Genomic DNA, 20,395 nt, shown 5'->3' on the forward strand with positions numbered 1-20,395 from the left:
GCTCCAATGAGATTACTAGATTATTTCTCCCTCAAAATGGGATATTGCAAAATAATGGTTCCCTGTGCTTTCTTCTAATCCATTTATACAACTGATGGTCCACGAATTTTCAATACTTCACATATAGGATAATACAAAGGCCAACCATGATCCCCTCTCACACCTTCTTAGAGAATTTGCTTCACCCAGAAATCTATCAGCTTGTTTTGTGATATGTGCCAAAACCCCTTTTCCTCTCTCCCTCCCCATAGGGAACCCTTTTATAGGCTGGAATGAACCATTCAGATTCTTCCTCTTAAAGGGTTAAGCTAAGAAACCTAGACTGAGCTGTATGATCTGTGAAAGAAAAACCAGAGCTGGACAGTAGCTAAAAACAGACTTTATTCAGGAACTATTGCAAGAGGGGGAAAGAGACCTCAATAGAACTGAGCTCAGTTCCCAGTACTGCATGGACAAGTGGGAATTTATAGCCAAGCACCACGGTGGAGGTCAGTGGGTGGAATATTACTAAGAGGAAACATCAGCGGTAAGGAGGGTTCTGGCTAAACCACCTTGACAGGATTCTTGCTGAAGGCAGGCCAAGGTGATCAGACATAACCTGCAGGGTGGCAAATTTGATTAGATATCAAGAGTGAACAGATATTGAGAGCGGAAGATTCTTTTTAAACTGACTTAACAGGATTCTTGCTGAAACTGGGTGATGCAGCTCTAACAAGGATGGACATGAAGCCTAAGATTGAAGTCTAGTTGAGAAGAGGGCTGAGAGGAGCCTGACTAAAGTTTGGTGAAGAGGAGCTTTGTAAGGTCCTGGCATTGGAGAATCTTGAGCTAAGTAGTAATGTGCTTTGGTCAGTGTTTCAGGGAGATGAATGGAGGTGAGCTGTGTCCAGGGAAGGGAGGAAAGCATGAGACTCGTTTGGAGGTCGTCTATCATAACCTGGGAGAGAGGTAAGGATAGCCATCGGGTAGCTGCTGTGGAAATAAATAGAAAAAGGACTCGGCAGCTGGACAAAAGAGGATGTTTGTAGAAATAGGAACAATTGAAGACGTAGGAGTTCCATCTGGGTAACTGGGAGGACACTGATGCTGAGTCTAGATGTTCAGCAGACAACTCAAAATTGGGAATTCAGATAAGACTTCTTTTGGGAACTAATATTAGATTTTTAAAAAATTATATTAACAGTTTGGTAGAAAAGCAATACAATGATATTGCTAAAGAGCATAAGAGAAAGAAAAAAAACACGACTTAGAATTCCACTGTTCCTATTTTGATGTTTTTTTCTGCTTTAAAAAAAGTTTGTGCTGTTAGATTGTTTTTAACTAAAAAACTTAATTTTGGGTAAGTCAATATCTCTTAGTCTGGGGCTCCTGAAAGGAAGGCTTTCGGAGATGTGTTGGGTAAGTATTTGCTCATAAATAGTGGCTGGATTCATGGTCGGGAACACTAAGACTGAACGTATATTGACAAGAGGTGGTTTCCTTTAAACTGAATGTGGAACAGGTATTTTGTTCTGCTTTAATAAGAAAGTAAGGAACAAGAGAGCAACTGACAGGTGAGGCAACTTCTTCCAGAGATGTCTGGATCCTGAAGTCCCTGAAACTCACCGGAGAGTAACCCCAGGCAGGCCAGAACTAGCTATTGCGCGTGCGCAGTAGAACAGCCGCAGCCGCCTCGCCGTTCGCGTGCTGGCCCCGCCCCGGCCTCTCTCAGCTCTCCACCCCCAATTCCGGGGGGAAGGTGTTACCGCGATACTGGTCCGATTTGTTTCCTTCCGCCCTCCATTGCTTTCTCCTCGGCCATGGCGTCCGGGTTGGTGAGGTTGCTGCTGCCGGCGCCTCGCCTCCTCCTGAGTCCGGCCGCCCCCGCACTCGCCCCACCGGTTCGGGGAGTGAAGAAGGGATTCCGCGCCGCCTTCCGCTTCCAGAAGGAGTTAGAGCGGTGGCGCCTCCTCCGGTGCCCTCCGCCGCCGGTGCGCCGGTAGGAGCGGCCGCGGGCAGGGGTCGGGCTGGGTCGGGGACGCGGAGCGCCTCCCCGATGGCTTCGGTACGGCGGCGCGAGGGCTGCTCGTCGCTCATGTGCGCTGGGCTCGTGCTCGGGAGTTTTGCGATATAGACCCGCGTGGGCCGGGGACGCAGGCCCCGGGGTAAAGGAAGTGGATTTCTGCCGCCGGGTTGAGCCCCCGACCCCTCGGACTCCCGTTTAGAATCCCATCAACGGAGAGTTGCGAGCAAGGAGGCCACCCGGAGGGTAACCTTTAGGGGGCTTGGGTGTTGTAGCCCCCATTTTGCAATACCCGAGCAGTCTTTGGGTCCGGGTGAGAGGGAAGAAAGCGTGTCTTTGACCTGTAGTCGTGGCAGAATGGATGCACCTCAGACTTCTATGGCTCCATTTATGGGTACATTTTTGAATTCCATATTATTGCTATTACAGCGAATAACAGTGATTGCTTTGAAGTTATTTCTCCTTTGGAAATTTAGTATGAAATTTTGGTAACTAATATTTGCCCCCCCAAAAAAACGATCCAGTTTATATACCTACCAATGGGAATGTACGTGTTCATGTTCCTATACTCTTGGAACACAGAATATTAACTTCTTTTCCTAATAGGCAAAAAATAGCATTTTTTCTTAATTCACATTTCTTTGATTGTAAGGTGAGTCATCCTAGGCTTTTATATATATATGTGTGTGTGTATGTATGTGTGTATATATATAAAATCTGTAATTTAGATTATATGTGTCTTATGACATACTACCCAGATCTTTATACTTTACTGACCTTTTTTAGTTGAGAGTTTTATTTTGGGTTTGTTGTCTTTCTTTAAAAAAGGCCTTTTAGTCATTCTTGGGGATGATTATGAACTTTTAACCTACTTATAATATTGATACTAGATTATTTAATAGTGAATTTAAATGGATGTTTTCAAAACTTACATCGATAAAATACACGATAAATATAGTACAGGCATACCTCATTTTATTGCGTTTCGCAGATGCTGTCTTTTTTACAGGACCTTCCACCAGCAAAAAGATTACCGCTCACTAAAGGCTCAGATGATTGTTAGCAGTTTTTAGCAATAAACTATTTTGAAATTAAGGCATATACATTATTTTTTTAGACATAATGCTGTGGCACACTTAATAGACTACAGTAGAGTGTAAACATAACTTTCATATGCACTAGGAAACCAAAAATCCGTGTGACTTGCTTTATCGCATTATTCATCTTATTGCAGTGGTCTGGAACTGAACCTGGAACATCTCCGGGGTATGCCTGTACTTATCGTTTATGCCTTGAACCTGTGAAATGATGTTTTATTTCATACTCAGGTATAAAGCATAGTTCCATGGTTAGAGCAGAAATTGGGAACCTAATAGTTAGGATGATGGTTTAGTCTCTGATGTTGAAGAGCAGCTGTAATGTGGCAGTTGGCTCAGAGGGAAACTTAATCCAGCGGTGTATGCAGCGAAGAACCAGAAGTAATCATCTGAGTTTTAACTTATTGAAAATCAAAGCCTGGCATTAAAATGAAACTCAAGTCTGTATTTCCTCTGTATAATTAAAATTGTATCACAATGAAGAATGTTTGCATCATAGTAACATCTTGTTATTCTCCACACCATCTCTTAGTGTCTTCCGTTTTACATTTTCAGTTCAGAGAAGCCCAATTGGGACTACCATGCTGAAATACAAGCATTTGGACACCGGTTACAGGAAACCTTCTCCTTAGATCTTCTCAAAACTGCATTTGTTAATAGCTGCTACATTAAAAGTGAGGAGGCCAAGCGTGAAAAACTTGGAATCGAGAAAGAAGCTGTTCTTCTGAATCTTGAAGATAATCGAGAACTATCTGAACAAGGGTCATCTTTTTCACAAACTTGCCTCACGCAGTTTCTTGAAGAGGCGTTCCCAGACTTGCCCACCGAAGGCGTTCAGAGTCTTGTTGGCTTTCTCACGGGTGAAGAAGTGGTGTGTCATGTGGCTAGAAACTTGGCTGTGGAGCAGTTAACGCTGAGTGCAGAGTTTCCCGTCCCCCCGACCGTGTTACAGCGGACTTTCTTTGCAGTAGTTGGAGCCCTGCTGCAGAGCAGTGGCGCCGGGAGGGCTGCACTCTTCATCAGGGTAGGTAGTTATTAATTACACGTGCTGGGATGCACTTGATGTGCACAGAAGGCAAATTTTTGGTAATTCATTTCTTATGTGACCTTGGAAGAATATGTGTGAATAATTCTACCTGCAAAAATCTGAGAACGACCTAAAGATTTTTTGTCGATGGTGTCTTAATGATTCTAGTTGTCTCTTATTGAGGACATTCTCAGAGATGAATATTAAATTCCTGGTTGTGCGTTTGTAAGGACTGCGAGCCGTGTCTTTAGCTTTATGTTCTTTGGTCCACAGATAGTGCCTCCATGGTAGATGCTCGGTGGGTGTTTAGTGAAGAAATGAAGCTGGAGGGCACATTCGAGGGCCCAGTGCAGTTAGGGAGCTTCGTGCTTAAGTACCAGCTGCTGCTCTGCTCTTACAGGTGATAAAATGTTGGATTTCTGAGTCCCCGTGATGTACATCTAACTCCTTGTTAGCCAGTAGCTTAGGTAATTAAAGTACTTTTATAATTGGTATAACTTGTCTTCCCCTGTCCTGTTAGAATTTGTCAACTGGGCGAATTTTTATCCTCTGCATTGGATGAAAACACGAGTTTTTGGTCACTCTTATGTAATGGAAAGTCACACACTCACTTTGTCACAAAAACAGTCTTCATCCAAACATTTGACTGTTGGGTCCTTTAAACCAGCATCCCTTGCTGTGGGAATTTGTTCATTTAGTTTTGATACTGAGGTCGATAGTTTGACAGAGAAGGATACCTGTATTAACGAGCACTCAGGCTTCCTTCATAGGTAAGGCTGTCTTCCTCCTAACCCGGGTAGGGCCTGTATTCGGTGGGCTGTGTGTCTGCCCTTGGGAAGCAGGTATGTCACCTGACCCCTCTGGAGAGGGAGCTCAGGGAATGAGGAGAAGGGAGAGCAGAAGCTTTGACTTGACCTGATGGCTGTATGCAGGTTTAGTGCTTTCTGAGCCTGGTTGATGTTTAAAACAGATTCTGCTGGGCACTCTGTCCCCTGCTGGAACCTGCGAGCCATGTCCCTTGACATGGATCTTGGCTACTCCTTCCATTCTCAGCTTCCAGTTTCCTGGATAGGATTCCTTTAAAAGTGACATCCCTTCTTGGAGTTCCACATCAGCTCTCAAGGGTTTTTATATCCTTGACATCAGTTGCAGACTTGTACCCCACTACTACAGGCAGCTTCTGCCGGCCTGTTTCCTTTAAGCAAGGAATGCGTGTTGGCTTCCCGTTGACTGTACATCCCTTGCCCCAGATTCAGAGGCCACTGGACGCTTTAAAGCCCTCTGGGCCTGAGGTGAAAAGGAAAGCCTTCTCCCTGACCCCCCAGTTAAGTAGCTTTTTCTAAAGCAGAGTCCTCCCTTGATTTCCATTCTCTTTATCCTTGTAACTTCCGTGGAGTCTTAGAAGCAGCGTCTAAACAATTTTTGGTCACCTATTTGAAACTTTCACAAGGTAGTCATGAGACTCTTTTGGAAATAATTGTTTACCATATTTTGGTGCCTCTGTTGACAGTTCCAATTATATATGAGATAGATCATTCAAATATCTAAGTCAGGAGCTTTCATGTCCTATTACTGCATCTCCCATACTGGAACTGACAGGTTTGAACTGTCTTATTTCATTCATTTGTCCACTTGACATTTGTTGTCTACTGGGTGCCAGGCACTGCTCAGCACTGGATCCATAGCTAAATAGGGTGTGATCTTTGCCTTCAGGGTCCTACTCACAGCTAATGGGCGGATGGAGTGGAGTGTGTGAGGTGCTCTCATAGACATTATAAAGGTGCAGAGGGAAGTCAGCAGAGGTGTCAACCAACTCTAATAGGGTTAAGGAATGTTCTACAGAAATGACGCTTGCTCCTAAAAAAGACATTCCGGAAAGAAGCCTTGAGGACAAGCTTGTGCTTCGGGGAACTGCAGGTCATTTTGTGTGGCCACATCATATTGTATCTGGGGAAATGGGAGATGAGTGTGGACCTTTAAGAGCCAGTGTAGGGATGCTCTTTTAAAGTGGAGCTCCTTAGAAAGTGGTTTGGGTCAGTAGTATTAGCATCACTGAGAACTTGATAGAAATGCAGATTCAGGCACCACTTCAGACTACAGAATCGGAGTCTCTGGGAGTAGGGCTCAGGAAGCTGCTGTACCCAGCTCTCCAGGTGATGTTCCTGCAGCCGGAAATTTGAGCAGCACTCTTCGTAGCCGTGCTAAGGAGTATGCATTTGATTGTCTTGTAAAGCCTAATGTAGTGGCAGCTGGAGGAGTTTCAACTGGGAAATCTCCATGATCAAATGTGTATTTTAGAAACATTTCTTCCTACTGCCTCCCTTTTCTGGGGAGATGAGATTGGAGTATTCAACTCACACCCTACTGAAAGTTCTAATAATAAACTAATAAGAACAGGAACCAATAGTTAAAAATAGAACGAGGCATAAGTAATCACCCCAGAAAATTGAGATTTCTTTCTGTATTCCTACTAATATCTTAGGCATTAGAATTGTTGTTCCTTACTCTATAATTGGTTATTCTGTATGGCAAATAACAATCCAGTGATCCATACATAGGTGAATAACCATCTTTGTCTCATAAGGCATCTCTATCTCTATACATTAAAAAATTCAAAATCCCCACCTGAGAATGGACTTATAAAAGCTTGTTATTAACGAAGCTGAAGTAGACTTCCGCTACTTGGGGAAGTCTTGTAATGAAATTGACCCTGTTTCGTGAACTAAGGGATCTTTGCTTTTTTAATTTCTCCCCTCCTGCTCCCATTTGCCCATCCTGTTATTGTATACTGTATTTTTTAACGTGAGTAATTGCAATATGCTGTTGTAAAAATTAGTGTTTCTTCCCATATTCTCTGTACAACGTAATTTTTTTTACTGGCAAAATGAATTCTTTTCTGCTTTGGATGTTCATAATTTATTTCTCAGTTTTCTCAGTCTTATAAGTTGAAAGTCTTATCAAGTCATGAACAGTTTTAAAAGGCAGTTAATATGAAATTATTTAAAAGATCTTTTTAAATCATGAATTTAGTCAATGAAGTAGCATTATCTAGAGGTCCTTAGTGTCTTTTTACAAGAGTTTCTGCCAGAAGTTATTACGGTTTATTCACTGTCACCTCATTTTAAAGATATTTTTCTTACTCATAAGAATATATTTCTAAATTATGAGATTGGATTTCACCTTCAACTATGATTTTTTTTTTAATAAAAGTTTTATGAAAAAACTATATGGGAATGAAAAAGAATAATACATTATGTCTTTCATTTCCCATTAAGTTTTTAATTTTGGTTAAAAGTGTACTTTGAATTCTGGTCCTTACTTTCTTTATACTAATTTAAATGTATAAATTGTATTTTCATATGCAGGACTTCTTAATTACTCAAATGACTGGAAAAGAACTCTTTGAGATTTGGAAGATAATAAATCCCATGGGGCTGCTGGTAGAAGAACTGAAGAAAAGGAATATTCCAGCTCCTGAATCTCGGCTAACGAGGCAGTCTGGGAGCACCACAGCTTTGCCTTTGTATTTTGTTGGCTTATATTGGTTAGTAAAATTTTAATCTTAACTTCACAACATTGATTAGAAGCCTTAAAAACTGACTTTTCACAATCCTATACAACCTCTGATTGCATTAAGATTTTTAAAAATCTCATTCCCACGATTATGTATTTACTCTGTCCTTCCCTACTCATCATTCTTAGGGGAAGGTAAGTAGTCTATGGTTTGCTAATAGCAGCTTTTGTTAACCAGCTATTCACTGTAGAATTTCATGAAGTATATGTTAATCTAAATATTTCTGTAGAAAAATAAAAGTTTTGATCTGTAAGTGTTACAGATTTTAACCCTAATGCACACTTGTATTGGTTCAACTGACCGTAGAGCTGGAAAAGAAAGGGTTTAGTTGTCTATCAAAATGTATATTGATTTCAGGTGGATTGAAGTGGTAAATGTACACAGTGAGTATCTCAGATAACTAGATTAAAATTTAGGTAAATATTTTTCTAATCTTTATATGCTGTAGGACTTTATAGGTCTATGAGCAGTGGAAGACATCTCAAAGGAGAAAATGGATAGTGTTGTAAAAAGTTTCAACTTTAATTTTAATTGAAGTGCAAACTACAACCATGAGATATGCTTTTGTTTATCAGATTGGCAAACCTTAAACACATCCTTTATCAGTGGTTCATCTACTGCTGGTAGGAAGGAAAAAATGGTACAGTATTTCTGTTACTTCTGGTGTGAATATTATTGCCAAAATAAGATTTAGAAGATAAAACGGGTTTGTGGACTGTGTTTTGTGATGCACCATGTGATTGCAGACTGCTCTTGTTTTTTCCAGTGATAAAAAGTTGATTGCAGAAGGCCCTGGGGAGACAGTGCTGGTTGCGGAAGAAGAAGCTGCTCGCGTGGCGCTTCGGAAACTCTATGGGTTCGCTGAGAATAGACGGCCCTGGGACTATTCCAAGCCCAAAGAGGGTGTGAGAGCTGGAAAGGCTGCCGCTGCCAGCTAACCAGCCAAAGACGTGGCAGCCTGAAATTTGTGAGCAGGACAATGAGACAAGTGTCAGAGATGTTCAAAGCTGGACATTTTTCAAATTGTAAAGAAATATGTCTAATTCCTCATACTGAGTTCCGAGTTCCTAAAATTAAGTAAGTATCCATCAGATCACTTTTTTTTTCTTTTTAGCTATTTTTGTTTTATCAAAAGTCTTTTTTGATGTTTTTCCAATGAACTTTTCCTAAAGTCTCTGATTTTATTATTGTGTATAACTTGTACAGTTAGGTGTATTTTATTCCCTTCTGGCTTTCAGGTACCATAATTTGTATGTTTTATGAACTTTGCTGTAATACCAATAAAAAAAGTTACTCTTTCTCTAAATATTTCGTTATAGTTTAATTGGATATATCCAGATTAGTGAATTTTTGCCTTTTTAATATAATTTTATCTAAAATAGTAACGTTATAACTCTTAACCTTTAGAAATGTAAGATGCAGATTGTAACAATTAGGTATTTACATGATCTCTACATTCTGTCTAGGTTTAAAATTCTGTATACTAACTCATTTCATAGTTATTCAGTTTCCGTAAAACAAATAAATGACAGTAAAGGTAAGTTTTATGCTTTTAGAAGAAAACATTAAAAAAGCAGCCTAAATTGTTGATGCTAATGGAAAAACTATGTATTTATCAACTTAATATTCTGTAATCATAAGCATAGATACTATGTACCAAGCACTGCTCTGAGTGTTTTGCTGTAACACATTTAATTCAGTAGAGGACAAATCTTAAGAGAGTGTCCTTCTGGTTCCTTAATCCTTAGAGTTCAATTCAATAATCCTCCCACTGCAAATTCGCTTTGATTTCTTTCTTTCTTTCTTTTTTAGTGAAGAAGATTGGCCCTGAGCCAACGTCTGTTGCCAGTCTTCCTCTTTTTGCTTGAGGAAGTTTGTGCCTGAGCTAATAACATCTGTGGCAGTCTTCATCTGTTTTGTATGTGGGATGCTGCCACAGCATGGCTCAATGAGTGGTGTAGGTCTGCATCTGAGATCTGAACCTGCTAAGCCCGGGCCACTGAAGCAGAGCGTGTGAACTTAACCACTGTGCCACCTGGCTAGCCCCCTGATTTCTTTTTAACTTTTTGGCAACAGTCATAATTTTTAGTTTCAGTCCACCAGTAGTCAGACTCCCAGGGGTTGACAAGAAAAGTGGGACTTGGGAGTTGAGAATAGAAAAGAGGTAAAATTTTTAAACTGACAGCACTTTTGCCATGAAATCTTTTTATAAAGGAAGATGAAGGACCTTTGAAACTCCTCTCCTGAGATAGGTTAGGAAAGTGGGTCTTAACTTCATAGGTGAGGGATCTTACAGCTGTCACAGCTAATGCAGACACTGGAGGGGAAGGTTTGAGAACTACCCAGTTGACTGAATTGATAGTTAAATGTAAATTATTTCACCTTTCTTCTGAGAGTTAACCTCCAACTCCTAGTAATTGAACACAGGGATGGAGGACCAAACCCAGTGGTAAAATACCACACTTAGTGTATCATCCACAAGTCAACAAGATTTGATAAGCATCTCATTGACCGCATAGGAGAAAAGAGATGGAAAGTTTCTGGGAAGCAAAAGATAGTAAGTGGTGTTCACCTACTTACTCATCCAGCAAAGTGTCGGATTCTAGCCAAAGTATTTTATTTTAGCTGAGCGTTTTTTCAAAAGCTCTTTAGAGAATTCAGTTGCAAACTCAGTAATCCTATTTTTCCCCGTAAGTAGTGCTGATATTGTGATCCCAGATTTCTCCTGTTCAGGGCAGTTTACAGGACCTTAACCTACAAGTTTGGAGGGCAGCTGTGCTCACCCTTAGGTTTTCAAGCTTGTAAACCTTGAATGCTTTTAGATTTACATATGGAACAAATCTAGCTCTAGTTCATAAAAACTACTTTGCAAGTAAAGGGATCCAAATCCCTTAAAAAGAATATGATTTCAACACGTTTCTAGGTGAAGTCGTGTTTGAACCGAAATTAAGTTGTACTTTTTAAAATCATCCATTAAAATATGATGGGCTGGAATGCAGGAAACGAATTATTAACATACTTTCGCAGTTCCATATGTTGAGAAGACAGTTGTTATGACCATAGGAATTTGATGGGATATAAAAGCACCAATGCTTGAACTTGGCACCACAGAAAGTAACGTCGTTTACTTTGAAATTCTGACCCCCTTTCCCACCTTGTCCCACTCTAGTTTCCTGAGCCCAAAGTCTAATTGCACCAAAAAAAAAATATCCCCAGCCAAAAATGTAAGATTAATGTCTGAAGACTTAATTACGTAAGCCTTATTCTTTTTAGTTCATACTGTGTTTTTATTTTATGCATATAAAATAGGGAATATTTTCAAAATGTTTTATGTGGTCATGAAAAAGTGAACTATAACTAGCAGCTCCGAGGGGCTGTGTGTTCAGCATGGTCTAAGTGTTGACCACAGGGTGGTGCTCTAATCCCGCTTCACTGTTAAGTGGCAGGCAGAGTGCCATTACGGGGAGCACTGTGCTTTCTCCCTATACAGGAAAGATTATATACGGGGCATATGCTCTCAGTGAAACATGACTTTTCTGGGACCCTTACAGCTCTGATAGTCTTTGAATATGTCTGCAGAATATAGCTTACCCTCTCTCCTGATGCCAAGGAATGGATGTTCGAGCTCTTTTGTATTTACTGGAAAGAGGGAAAATTGCGGGGCTGACATAGATAAAACTTTTAAAAGACATTTCTTTGGCTCCTTCTTGCTATCTTTTCCTCCTGTTTCTCTCTGTGACGGGAGAAAATGCACTGCAGAGGCAAGGGAATCTTAGTGTCCACCTTGACACGTCGTAAAACCAGATGTGGATAGTCTCACAGTGGGGGCTCAGCTCACGACATTCCCCAGCTGAGGGATGCCCAGCTGGCAGCATGCCGCCCATGTCTGCACCCTAAACCTCACTTTGTAAAGCCCGCCATCGTTGTGCCCCAGGACCTGGAGCCACATGGCTCACAACGTTGGTTGGCTATCAGCGCTAGACAGCTGTGGTTCTCTTTGTAGAACACCAAGAATGCTGATGAAATCCCAGCTTGCAAACTAAGAACAATTATTCCAGGAGAAAACTCATTCAGTTAAGTCATAACCACAAGCACACGTGCTCCTGAAAAAAGCAGGCCGTTTCGGCGGCGGTGGTGTCTGCTTTCCACTAACACTCATTGTTCATGGTCATCGATAGTGTTTGTTAGTGCTCACTAACGACAGAAGAGTAAGAGTTTTAAGAAATATTTCTGAGAAAGAATTGAGAAAATTAAAAACATTAACTACTTCCCCCTTCAACTGAGGAAGAACTCCATTATTTGATTATTCGCAGAATACCTTTTTACCACATCTGTTGTACATTAATTTGCAAAATGAATTAATGAGTTCTAATGAGTTTTGCAGGAGAGATGAATAAGGAGGTCATTGACAGCTAGAGAAGGATGTTTCTAGGCAGAGGAGGAAGGGTTTGCCTGACTGTCCAATGACACTCCCTCTACAGAAGTTACTGATACAGCGTCTCCACGGCAAGACAACATGTCCGTAAGGGCCAGGAGACGATACAGTTAATAAGACAAATACAGTCAAAAACCAGCTGACCATCCTCAGATTAACTGACGACAGTGATGCCCATGGGGCTCCTGACAGCCTGTCACTGGCACTCAGTTCTGGGTCCTGGGATCATTGTCTGGAAAGGACAGGCACAAAGGCCTTCCACCTTCTCTTTACCTTTGGTAGCTGGTAAACTACCAAACTTCAGATGAAGGAGGCATAGCACTAAGAAATTTAAAACTCACTGCCACCTTGCTACCTCATATTCAATCATTTAATCTGCAGAGACTAATGTACTTGACTATCATGTAAAACTGATTTCTCATTTAGCACATTTCTCCTATAAATCACAATATCAGCATCCCTTTTTCTTCAAGATTTGGGAGAGGGGTCAAGGGCAGTTTGGGGAATCTCAAGAGAAATGGCGTGTTAGAGCCAGTGGTGTCTTCCACTCTGGCCGCCCGAAGTGGACTCTCGGTAGGACACAGTGTCGTTCAGCATTCACAGGAGACCAAGGACATAGAAGTCATCCATCCACCAGCTTCTCTGGCTCGCCTCTCCCGGCAGTCACCACTGATCAGTCCTCAAGTGGCGCTTGCTCCTCTCCTGGCTCACAGCAAATCCCTCCCCTGCCTCTTGCGGGTTCTTAGACCCCTTAATATGGGGCTCATGTGGCATTCAGCTTTTCATTATCAGAAAAACAAAGACTTATGGTACAACAGCCACTTCCTTGTGTCTTTGTAAAGTTCTCTTATGATTGGCATTTTTTTCAGGTCACCTGTCATCAAAAGACTCAAAGGCCAATAAGACAAAGAGTTTTCACCTTATTTGGGTCAGTGCCTACTCTTTTTTTGCATTGTGTCTCAGACAGAATTCAAAGTCCTCATCTCATTAAGTGTCAAAAGAGTGACTACTTGTTCTTGGCCTCAGTGTTTCCATTGGTCTACCATTTAGTTTACAAAACTTGCAGCCTGTCTCCTGTCTAAACTCAGTGTGACATCTAATCTATATGATAAATTGTTGGTTCACACATGTCTACATAGCAAATAAAGATTCTGACACCCTGTTCCAACATGTGGGTTTTTTTCCTCACACCACCAATTCTTGGATACCAGATGGGTGTCCTACAATTCAACCCAATTCTGATGCTGAGGAGGGCTCAGGCCCACAAGACTGCCAATCCCAAATCCAGTTGGTGGTTTATGCTGCTGACCAACTGGCTATGAACCAGAGATGCCCACAACTCCCATCCTTGAGTTCAGTTAATTTGCTAGAGCAGCTCACAGAACTCAGAAACATCTTACTAGATCACTGGTTTATTATAAAAGGATATAACTTGGGAACAGCCAGATGGAAGAGATGCACAGGGCAAGGTCTGAGGAAAGGACATGAAGCTTCTGTGTCCTTTCGCAGCACACCACACTCCCCACGTCTGCCCTTATTCACCAACCCAGCTCTCGAAACCCTGTCCTTTTGGAGTTTTTACGGGGGTTGGGGGGGGGGCGGGGAGGGGGGGCTTCATTACATATGCAGGCTTGATTAAATCATTGGCCATTGATTCAACTTTCAGCCCCTCTCCCCTCCCCAGAGGTCAGGAGGATGGGACTGAAAGTTCCAACCCTCTAACCGCATGGTTGGTTCTCCTGTGGACCAGCCCCCATCCTTGGTGGGGGGGTGGTTCCAAAACTCACCTTATTAACATAACGAAAGACACATTTACCGTTCTCTTCACTTAGGAAATTCCAAGGGTTTTGGGAGTTCTGTGCCTGAAACTGGGATGAAGACCAAATATGTATTTATTATAAATCACACTATCACAGCAAACACGATCTTTTACCACAGGTCTGTAATTTTGGTGGTGATCTCCATATCTTAAATTTATTCCAGTCTACCTCAAGTAAAGGAGTTTCCATAAATTTTATCTTTTTGAAGTTAAGGCCTACTGACGTGTATCAAATGATAAAAGTTGAATTGTATAAAAATAATAATTTGAGGGGCCGGCGCAGTGGTTACGTTCGCACGTTCCACTTTTCGGCAGCCCAGGGTTCACTGGTTCAGATCCCAGGTGTGGACATGGCAAAAGTCATGCTGTGGTAGGTGTCCCACATATAAAGTAGAGGAAGATGGGCATGGATGTTAGCTCAGGGCCAGTCTTCCTCAGCAAAAAGAGGATTGGCAGTAGTTAGCTCAGGGCTAATCTTCCTCAAAAAAAAATAATTTGAGAGGAACTATTTCCCCCAGTCCAGAGACTACAAACAGGTTCTAAAAGTCAGCTAGGGTGAGAATCTAGGTATTGACTGCTGAGGATGGGCTAAAGATAGCAAACTGGAAGGGTCAAGTGAAAAATAGAGGGTCCATAGTCTGGGAACCTTGATATGATTTTTCGACATTTCCAAATTCTTTTTATCATGTATTTGAAATTTTACTATCTAATATATTGAAGAGGCATTAAGAAATGGGACCAGATACATCAAAGTTTAATGTGCCCAATAAAATGTGACCAATTTATATTATAGGGGAGTAGCCTATCTGAATCATACAATAGGGTTATTCTATTAGGCAATATTAGAAAGGCAAACTCTTCTGGTCCTTTCTGGACTGATATGTGCTGGAGTCAAGAGCCCAGGGATCTAGTCTCAGGCCTGCAGCCATTTGAATCTCCTCTCGAACTAAAGCCTACTTGGTTCTACTTCCATATCTTGTGAACACACTTGCAATAGTTAGACACTTTGCTGTGCTAGGATTCTCTCCTTCAAAATTAACTTACTCAGGGAAAGGACATATTTATCACTGTGACCCCTAGTATTTGGTACCCAGTAGGGACTTGAATGAATGAATGAATGAATGGAGTGCATATTCTCAGATTACTGGTAACACTATTCCTATTTTAAACTATTCAAAATAATATAACTGAATGGGATCAGAAAACTGGAGAACCAGTAAAACTGGCTCTAAAAGGCATTAATAACTATACCAGGATGTTTGCTAGAGTACGAGTGGCCTGAGGTAACCCTTCAAAATAATTTTTTGGCATTTACTCTTAAATAAGGGCATGAGTCTCCCCTTCTCCTTTCTTTCTTGGTTAACCACAGTATCCATTGTTAAATAGTCAAAAACAGCAAGGCTCAGCCCACTTGACAAATAGGGATCATAAATGGCAAATTGGTGGAGTGTTCAATGTGAGGTTTTAATGTTTCATTCAAGAGTGACAGTAGAGGGGCCAGCGCCGTGTCTGAGTGGTTAAGTTCGTGCGCTCCACTTAGGCAGACGGGTTCACCAGTTCAGATCCTGGGCGTGGACCTAGCACCACTCATCAAGCCATGCTGAGGCGGCGTCTCACAGAGAAGAACTAGAAGGACCTACAAGTATGTACTGGGGGGGCTTCGGAGAGAAAAAAAAGGGGGAGAGAAGTGGAGCTCATGGATTAGAACAAATTTTTTTTAAGTTTTGATAAAAAATGTTTTAAACCATTCTGATTTAGGTGAAACTAACCAAATCTTTAGGAAATTACTGGGGAAAAACCCCAGGCAGATCAAAAATGCTAACATTAGAATTGTGATGAGTTATCCAAAACCAAAAGATAAAAAATCTTATTTCAAAAAATAAACACTCCAGCCTATCACAAAAATGAAACATCCACTGTTCACTCAGATTTCCAAAGTCTATTAGGACCCAACCCGACTTCTTTCTGCACTTGCTACAAATCCCCACCTTTGCTGAGAATACTCGGCCCTCGTTTGTGGGAGTGCAGCTGAGATTAGAGGTGACATTGATTAGAGGCAAGATTTCTCGAGAGTTCCTCCTCTGAGGGGCTCTGCCCCTGGACAAGTGTTGAAACGGACTGATGTTTGCAGGTTCAGAGGAAAAGCGGAGGAAAAGGCCAGGGGTCTGGATGTTCTGCTGTTTACCCTAGTGCAACGGTTTATTGCAAGAGGCTGAAGGACTTTAAAAAGGCTCCATTTCTTTTGTTGTATTTTCAAATAGCAGAGAAGAGGTTTTGTGGTTTTTTTTTTTTTTTTTTTTTTACTACTCATAACACTTTATTTTTACTTTGTACAAAATACAAAAATGCAAATCCAAAGAGTACAGACCAGTAGTGACAGGCACACTGCACAACAGCAAACCTTGTCTAGCAAGACATTAGTTTTTCAAACTTTATTTTAGTGAATACATGCATTATATAAAACAACAACAACAACAACAAAAACACACAAAGAGGCTAGAGATTTTTCTATTTCTACCCCCAAAATAATGCTTACTATCGAGACTTTGGATAGTAGTCTTTTTTGGGACAAAAAAAAAATTTAAAAGGCCAATAATACTTTTCTCATAAAAAAGTAAAAGCTACCATAAAATGTCTTTTTTTTTTTATCACATTGATTAAATTTCTTCTGAAAAGCCACACATATAAACAAAACAGAACGAAAATCCTGAACTGGACAGTAAATACTCAAGAGGGTTGTTAACCTAGGTGACCACTCAGTAGTTTAAAGAATCTTTTAGACACTTCGAAGCCTTTCCATTCATTTCTCAGTACAGTGTTCCAGCCATCCTGCCCTTTTTTTCCTTGAATACATCCCGTTACAGAAATGCTTGCATCGTTGAGTCTCTGTTCCTAAGAACTAGTTTTGAAAAAGAAAGTAATGTACAAAAATATTTAACAGAACTATGAAAGATGTAGGAAAGGATCTTCATAGCAAAGTCGCCTTTGCTTTGCATGGTTTCTTTTGCATTCTCTTCAGGGTTTGTTTATCTGCCCCATGAATAAGACAGCACCTACAAGATTAAAAGGAAACAATGCATAAGTCTCTAAAAAACAGTCCTTAAAATAAGATGGAACGTATACTTAGGGGAAGGTCTCTAGGCTCTGTTTAACGTAATGCTCCCAGGCAGTGCTATCCAATAGAACTTCCTGCAATGACAGAAATGGTCCACATCTTCATTGTCCAACATGGCAGCCACTAGTCACATGTGGCTACTGAGCCTTTGAAACGTGGCTAGTATGACTGAGAAATTGAATTTTTAATTATACTTCATTTTAATTAATTAAAAAGTTAAAGTTAAATAGCCACGTGTGGCTAGAGGCTCCCATGTTGGACTGTTCTGCTGGGGAGCACACTTATTATGATATTAAAGATGCAGTGAGACCAAAGGATAAGGAGTTATCTTATATCATTGATTCAAAAAAGAGTAAAAGCTAAAATTTATTAGTTTCTACTTTCTTACAACATGAAGCAACCCCTCCACAAAGACAATCTTATTTATCCTCATGATTGTACTAAGTGATAGAAACAATTGTTAGCCTTAAAGATGAAGCTAAGGGACAGATCCAAGTTTGAACCCATGACTCACAGAGCAAGAGCCACTGAATGAACAATTCTCAGGGCATAGCAATAGAGCGGGCTTACGAAGGTTGAAGACAGGTTACCTCCTGCAAAATTTAACTACAGCATTTATTAAAAAAAAAAGATGTCAACAGTGCCCCCAAAGCGTTGCAGAGCTCTCCGTAAGTTAAAAAAACAAAACAAAACAAACCTAAAATCCTGTTGGAGTTTAAAAGATTCCCCAACATAGTTTGTAAACACAGCCTTGAATTTCCTCTCTTCAAGGTGGGTGCTCATATTATTCAAAGTGTTTGCAATTGTTGACACAAGGGAAACGAATTAAGAACAGCACTGTTGGGTCTAACTATGATTGCCATATACCTTTCTGAACTCTAACAGCTACTGAACAGTCAAAGAAGAGACTCACTTACCCGTCGGATTATGTCGGATGAAAAAGAGAAAAGGTCTGTCTACTATAAACCAGGGAGGCGACGACCGTGCGATTAAAATGGCAGCTATGGGGAGAAAAGGAGAATGCGTTGAGGCCAGCAAGGCAGCTGACTGGTTGGATCTTTGATGCTGGACACACTTAGTTCCTGTCCCGTAGGCTGGCCATGTTATGCCAGGTCCAGTGGTCACCATTCACTGAACATCTACCACAGGCCAGGCCATTTACATTTACTGTCTCATTTAGTCTGTACAAGCACCAGCTTCTGTAATCAGTGCGCTTACTCCTCGTAGGGTTTTTACGAGGATTAAGTGACATAAAAGCTCTTACAATCTCAGAACGATATTTGCCACTTAATAAACACCCAATGCATCGTCACTTTTCTTACTAGCTGTTTTTCATTCATACCATCCACCTAGCTGAGGAAGGGTCCCTGGGCCTTTTAGCCCATCCAAATCCCTCTGGACATCAAGGCCCAGCTCACTTCTCAGCCATTTTGTCTGTGGCTTCTCCTTTGGCGCATCATCTAGATTTTCTTTGCACTGGCAGTGTAGACCACTCATTTGGGACCAACTACCTTATGTTGCTGTTCAACTCATCTGGTGTAGACACTGGACTTAGAAAGCAAACTTCTTTAGGCTCTTGGTCTTAGACATACGTACTCTGCCCTGCTTCCCAAAAGTGCTTTGACTTAACAAACCCATGAGAAGGCCATGCAGGAGGGCAGGTGTCAGGCATAAGTGCCCCATGCTTGCTGCAATGGCCCAGGCTGCTTGCTCAAACCCCGAGAGAGCAATAACGACTTAGGCTTGATGTTACAAAGGAAACACCTGCAGCCATGCTGGGGTAAACCACTCAACCAATCCAAGGTTGTTAAAAAGAAATCAATAGTTGGCAGGGGTTATGGACTGAACTGTACACCATCCAGATGCGTAGAAGCCCTAACCCCCGGTGTGAGTACATTTGGACATAAAGCTTTAAGGAGCGATTTCAGTTTAAATGAGGTCATGCAGGCAGGGTCCTAATGCAATAGAACTGGTGTCCTTTGAAGAAGAGAGGAGACAGCAGGGATGTGCGCTCACAGAGAGAAGGCCATGTGAGGACACAGTGAGAAGACGGCCATCTGCCAGCCAAGGAGAGAGGCCTCAGGAGAAGCCAAACCTGCCAAACCCTTGAACTTGGACTTCCAGCCTCCAGAACTGTGAGAAATAAATTCCTGTTGCTTAAGCCACCCAGCCTGTGGTACCTTGTAATGGCAGCCCCAGCAGACTAACCCAGCAGGGCTGGCTTCCTGGGCATGTGTCCTGGGCAGTCACTCAGGGCCCCACAGTCCCAAGGGCCCTACAGTTGGTTTAGCGCTCTGCTGTTGCTGTCTTGAAACTCTTAATAAGTTTTGAATAGGGGCTCCATATCTTCATTTTACAGAGGGCCCTGCAAATGATCTAGCCAGTCCCGACAGCTATACTAGTTAGCAAAATTGGTCAATAACTTTGGCAAAATTTAGATGTCACGAATAATTACCTAGAAAAGACAAAAAGCATTAAAAAAAAATTCCAAGCCCTCTTATTCTAGATCTTTGTTTTAAATGCCATTTTAAAGGAATAAAAATTAAATGTTTATTTTAGAGAGGCAATAAAGTGTCTGTTGAGAGTATAAATGGTACCTTTTAATGACCAGAAATATTTGACCCAGTTACAAGGGTAGCTAAAATATTCACTTTATGAGTTCACAGAGTTTAGCCATATCTATTCATCCAATCTCATATGGATAATTAAGGGGTAAAAAAAAAAATCAGTCTAAGATTGTTCTATTTTCCCCTTCATCGTATAAGCCACCGAGGAGAAAGCAGACGTACCAATTATTAAGGAAGGTGGCATGGCAATCCTGCAGTCATTTTATAGTTGCTAATCCTTCACTTTATTCTAGATAGACCTGACTGGCTATTTTCCTATCTTATGCATTTATTGTATGTTTCAATCTAAAGACTGGTCTTTTCTGCCAATAAGAAGCCAGAATGTGCTTTATCCTCCCAAGAACAGGGGTCAGCAAACTGCCATCCTCAGGCCAAGACTGAGGGGTCAGATCCTATTTCTACAAGTAAAGTTTCATTGGAACACACCCATTTGCTTGTACTGCCTATGCTGCTTTCACGCTACAGCAGGAGAATTGAGAAGCTGCGATGGACACTTCATGGCCTACAAAGTAGAAAATATATACTATCTGGCTCTTTACAGAAAAAGTTTGCTGACTTCTGTCCTAGAGGAATTTCTCACTGAAGTGCATTCCTTAATGAAACGGACTCTGAGCTTTGAGGACACAGGTCCTCAGTCTGTCTAAATTCACCACTGTCTCCCAAGGGTAGACTTCACAGGGCCTGGCTGGAAATAGGGCT

General features: G+C 41.3%; 3 protein-coding genes and 1 long non-coding RNA gene across 7 annotated transcripts in view; 2 read left to right on the forward strand and 2 right to left on the reverse strand.

Annotated features, from left to right (window-relative positions):
* WDFY1 (WD repeat and FYVE domain containing 1) overlaps positions 1–2,070 on the reverse strand; it is a 60,220-nt gene extending 58,150 nt beyond the window's left edge. The window contains exon 1 of one of the 2 annotated variants that reach the window (XM_070269213.1): positions 1,606–2,070. The gene's annotated coding sequence lies outside the window, so the exon portion shown is untranslated. The remainder of the gene's footprint in view (positions 1–1,605) is intronic. The other variant, XM_070269214.1, reaches the window with a different exon arrangement.
* MRPL44 (mitochondrial ribosomal protein L44) lies at positions 1,788–11,391 on the forward strand. 2 transcript variants are annotated; one of them, XR_011439452.1, is made up of 5 exons: positions 1,800–1,978; positions 3,655–4,123; positions 7,492–7,670; positions 8,467–8,777; positions 9,513–11,391. XR_011439452.1 is itself a non-coding variant. In NM_001434485.1 (4 exon segments), coding segments are annotated over 4 exon segments (999 nt in total). In that variant the 5' UTR covers positions 1,788–1,799; the 3' UTR covers positions 8,639–9,006.
* Positions 11,392–13,972: 2,581 nt separating this feature from the next.
* Positions 13,973–19,627, forward strand: LOC138924738 (uncharacterized). Its single transcript, XR_011439849.1, has 2 exons — positions 13,973–15,596; positions 17,955–19,627. It is a non-coding gene; the product is annotated as an uncharacterized lncRNA (long non-coding RNA).
* The window catches only part of SERPINE2 (serpin family E member 2), a 58,405-nt gene continuing 54,364 nt past the window's right edge, over positions 16,355–20,395 (reverse strand). Inside the window, 2 exon segments of one of the 2 annotated variants that reach the window (NM_001434486.1) lie at positions 16,355–17,007; positions 17,987–18,070. In NM_001434486.1, coding sequence (NP_001421415.1) covers positions 16,970–17,007; positions 17,987–18,070 — 122 coding nt within the window. In that variant the 3' untranslated portion in view covers positions 16,355–16,969. 2 annotated transcript variants of the gene reach the window in all.

Source organism: Equus caballus, chromosome 6 (assembly GCF_041296265.1).
Source record: "Equus caballus isolate H_3958 breed thoroughbred chromosome 6, TB-T2T, whole genome shotgun sequence".
NCBI lineage: Eukaryota > Metazoa > Chordata > Mammalia > Perissodactyla > Equidae > Equus > Equus caballus.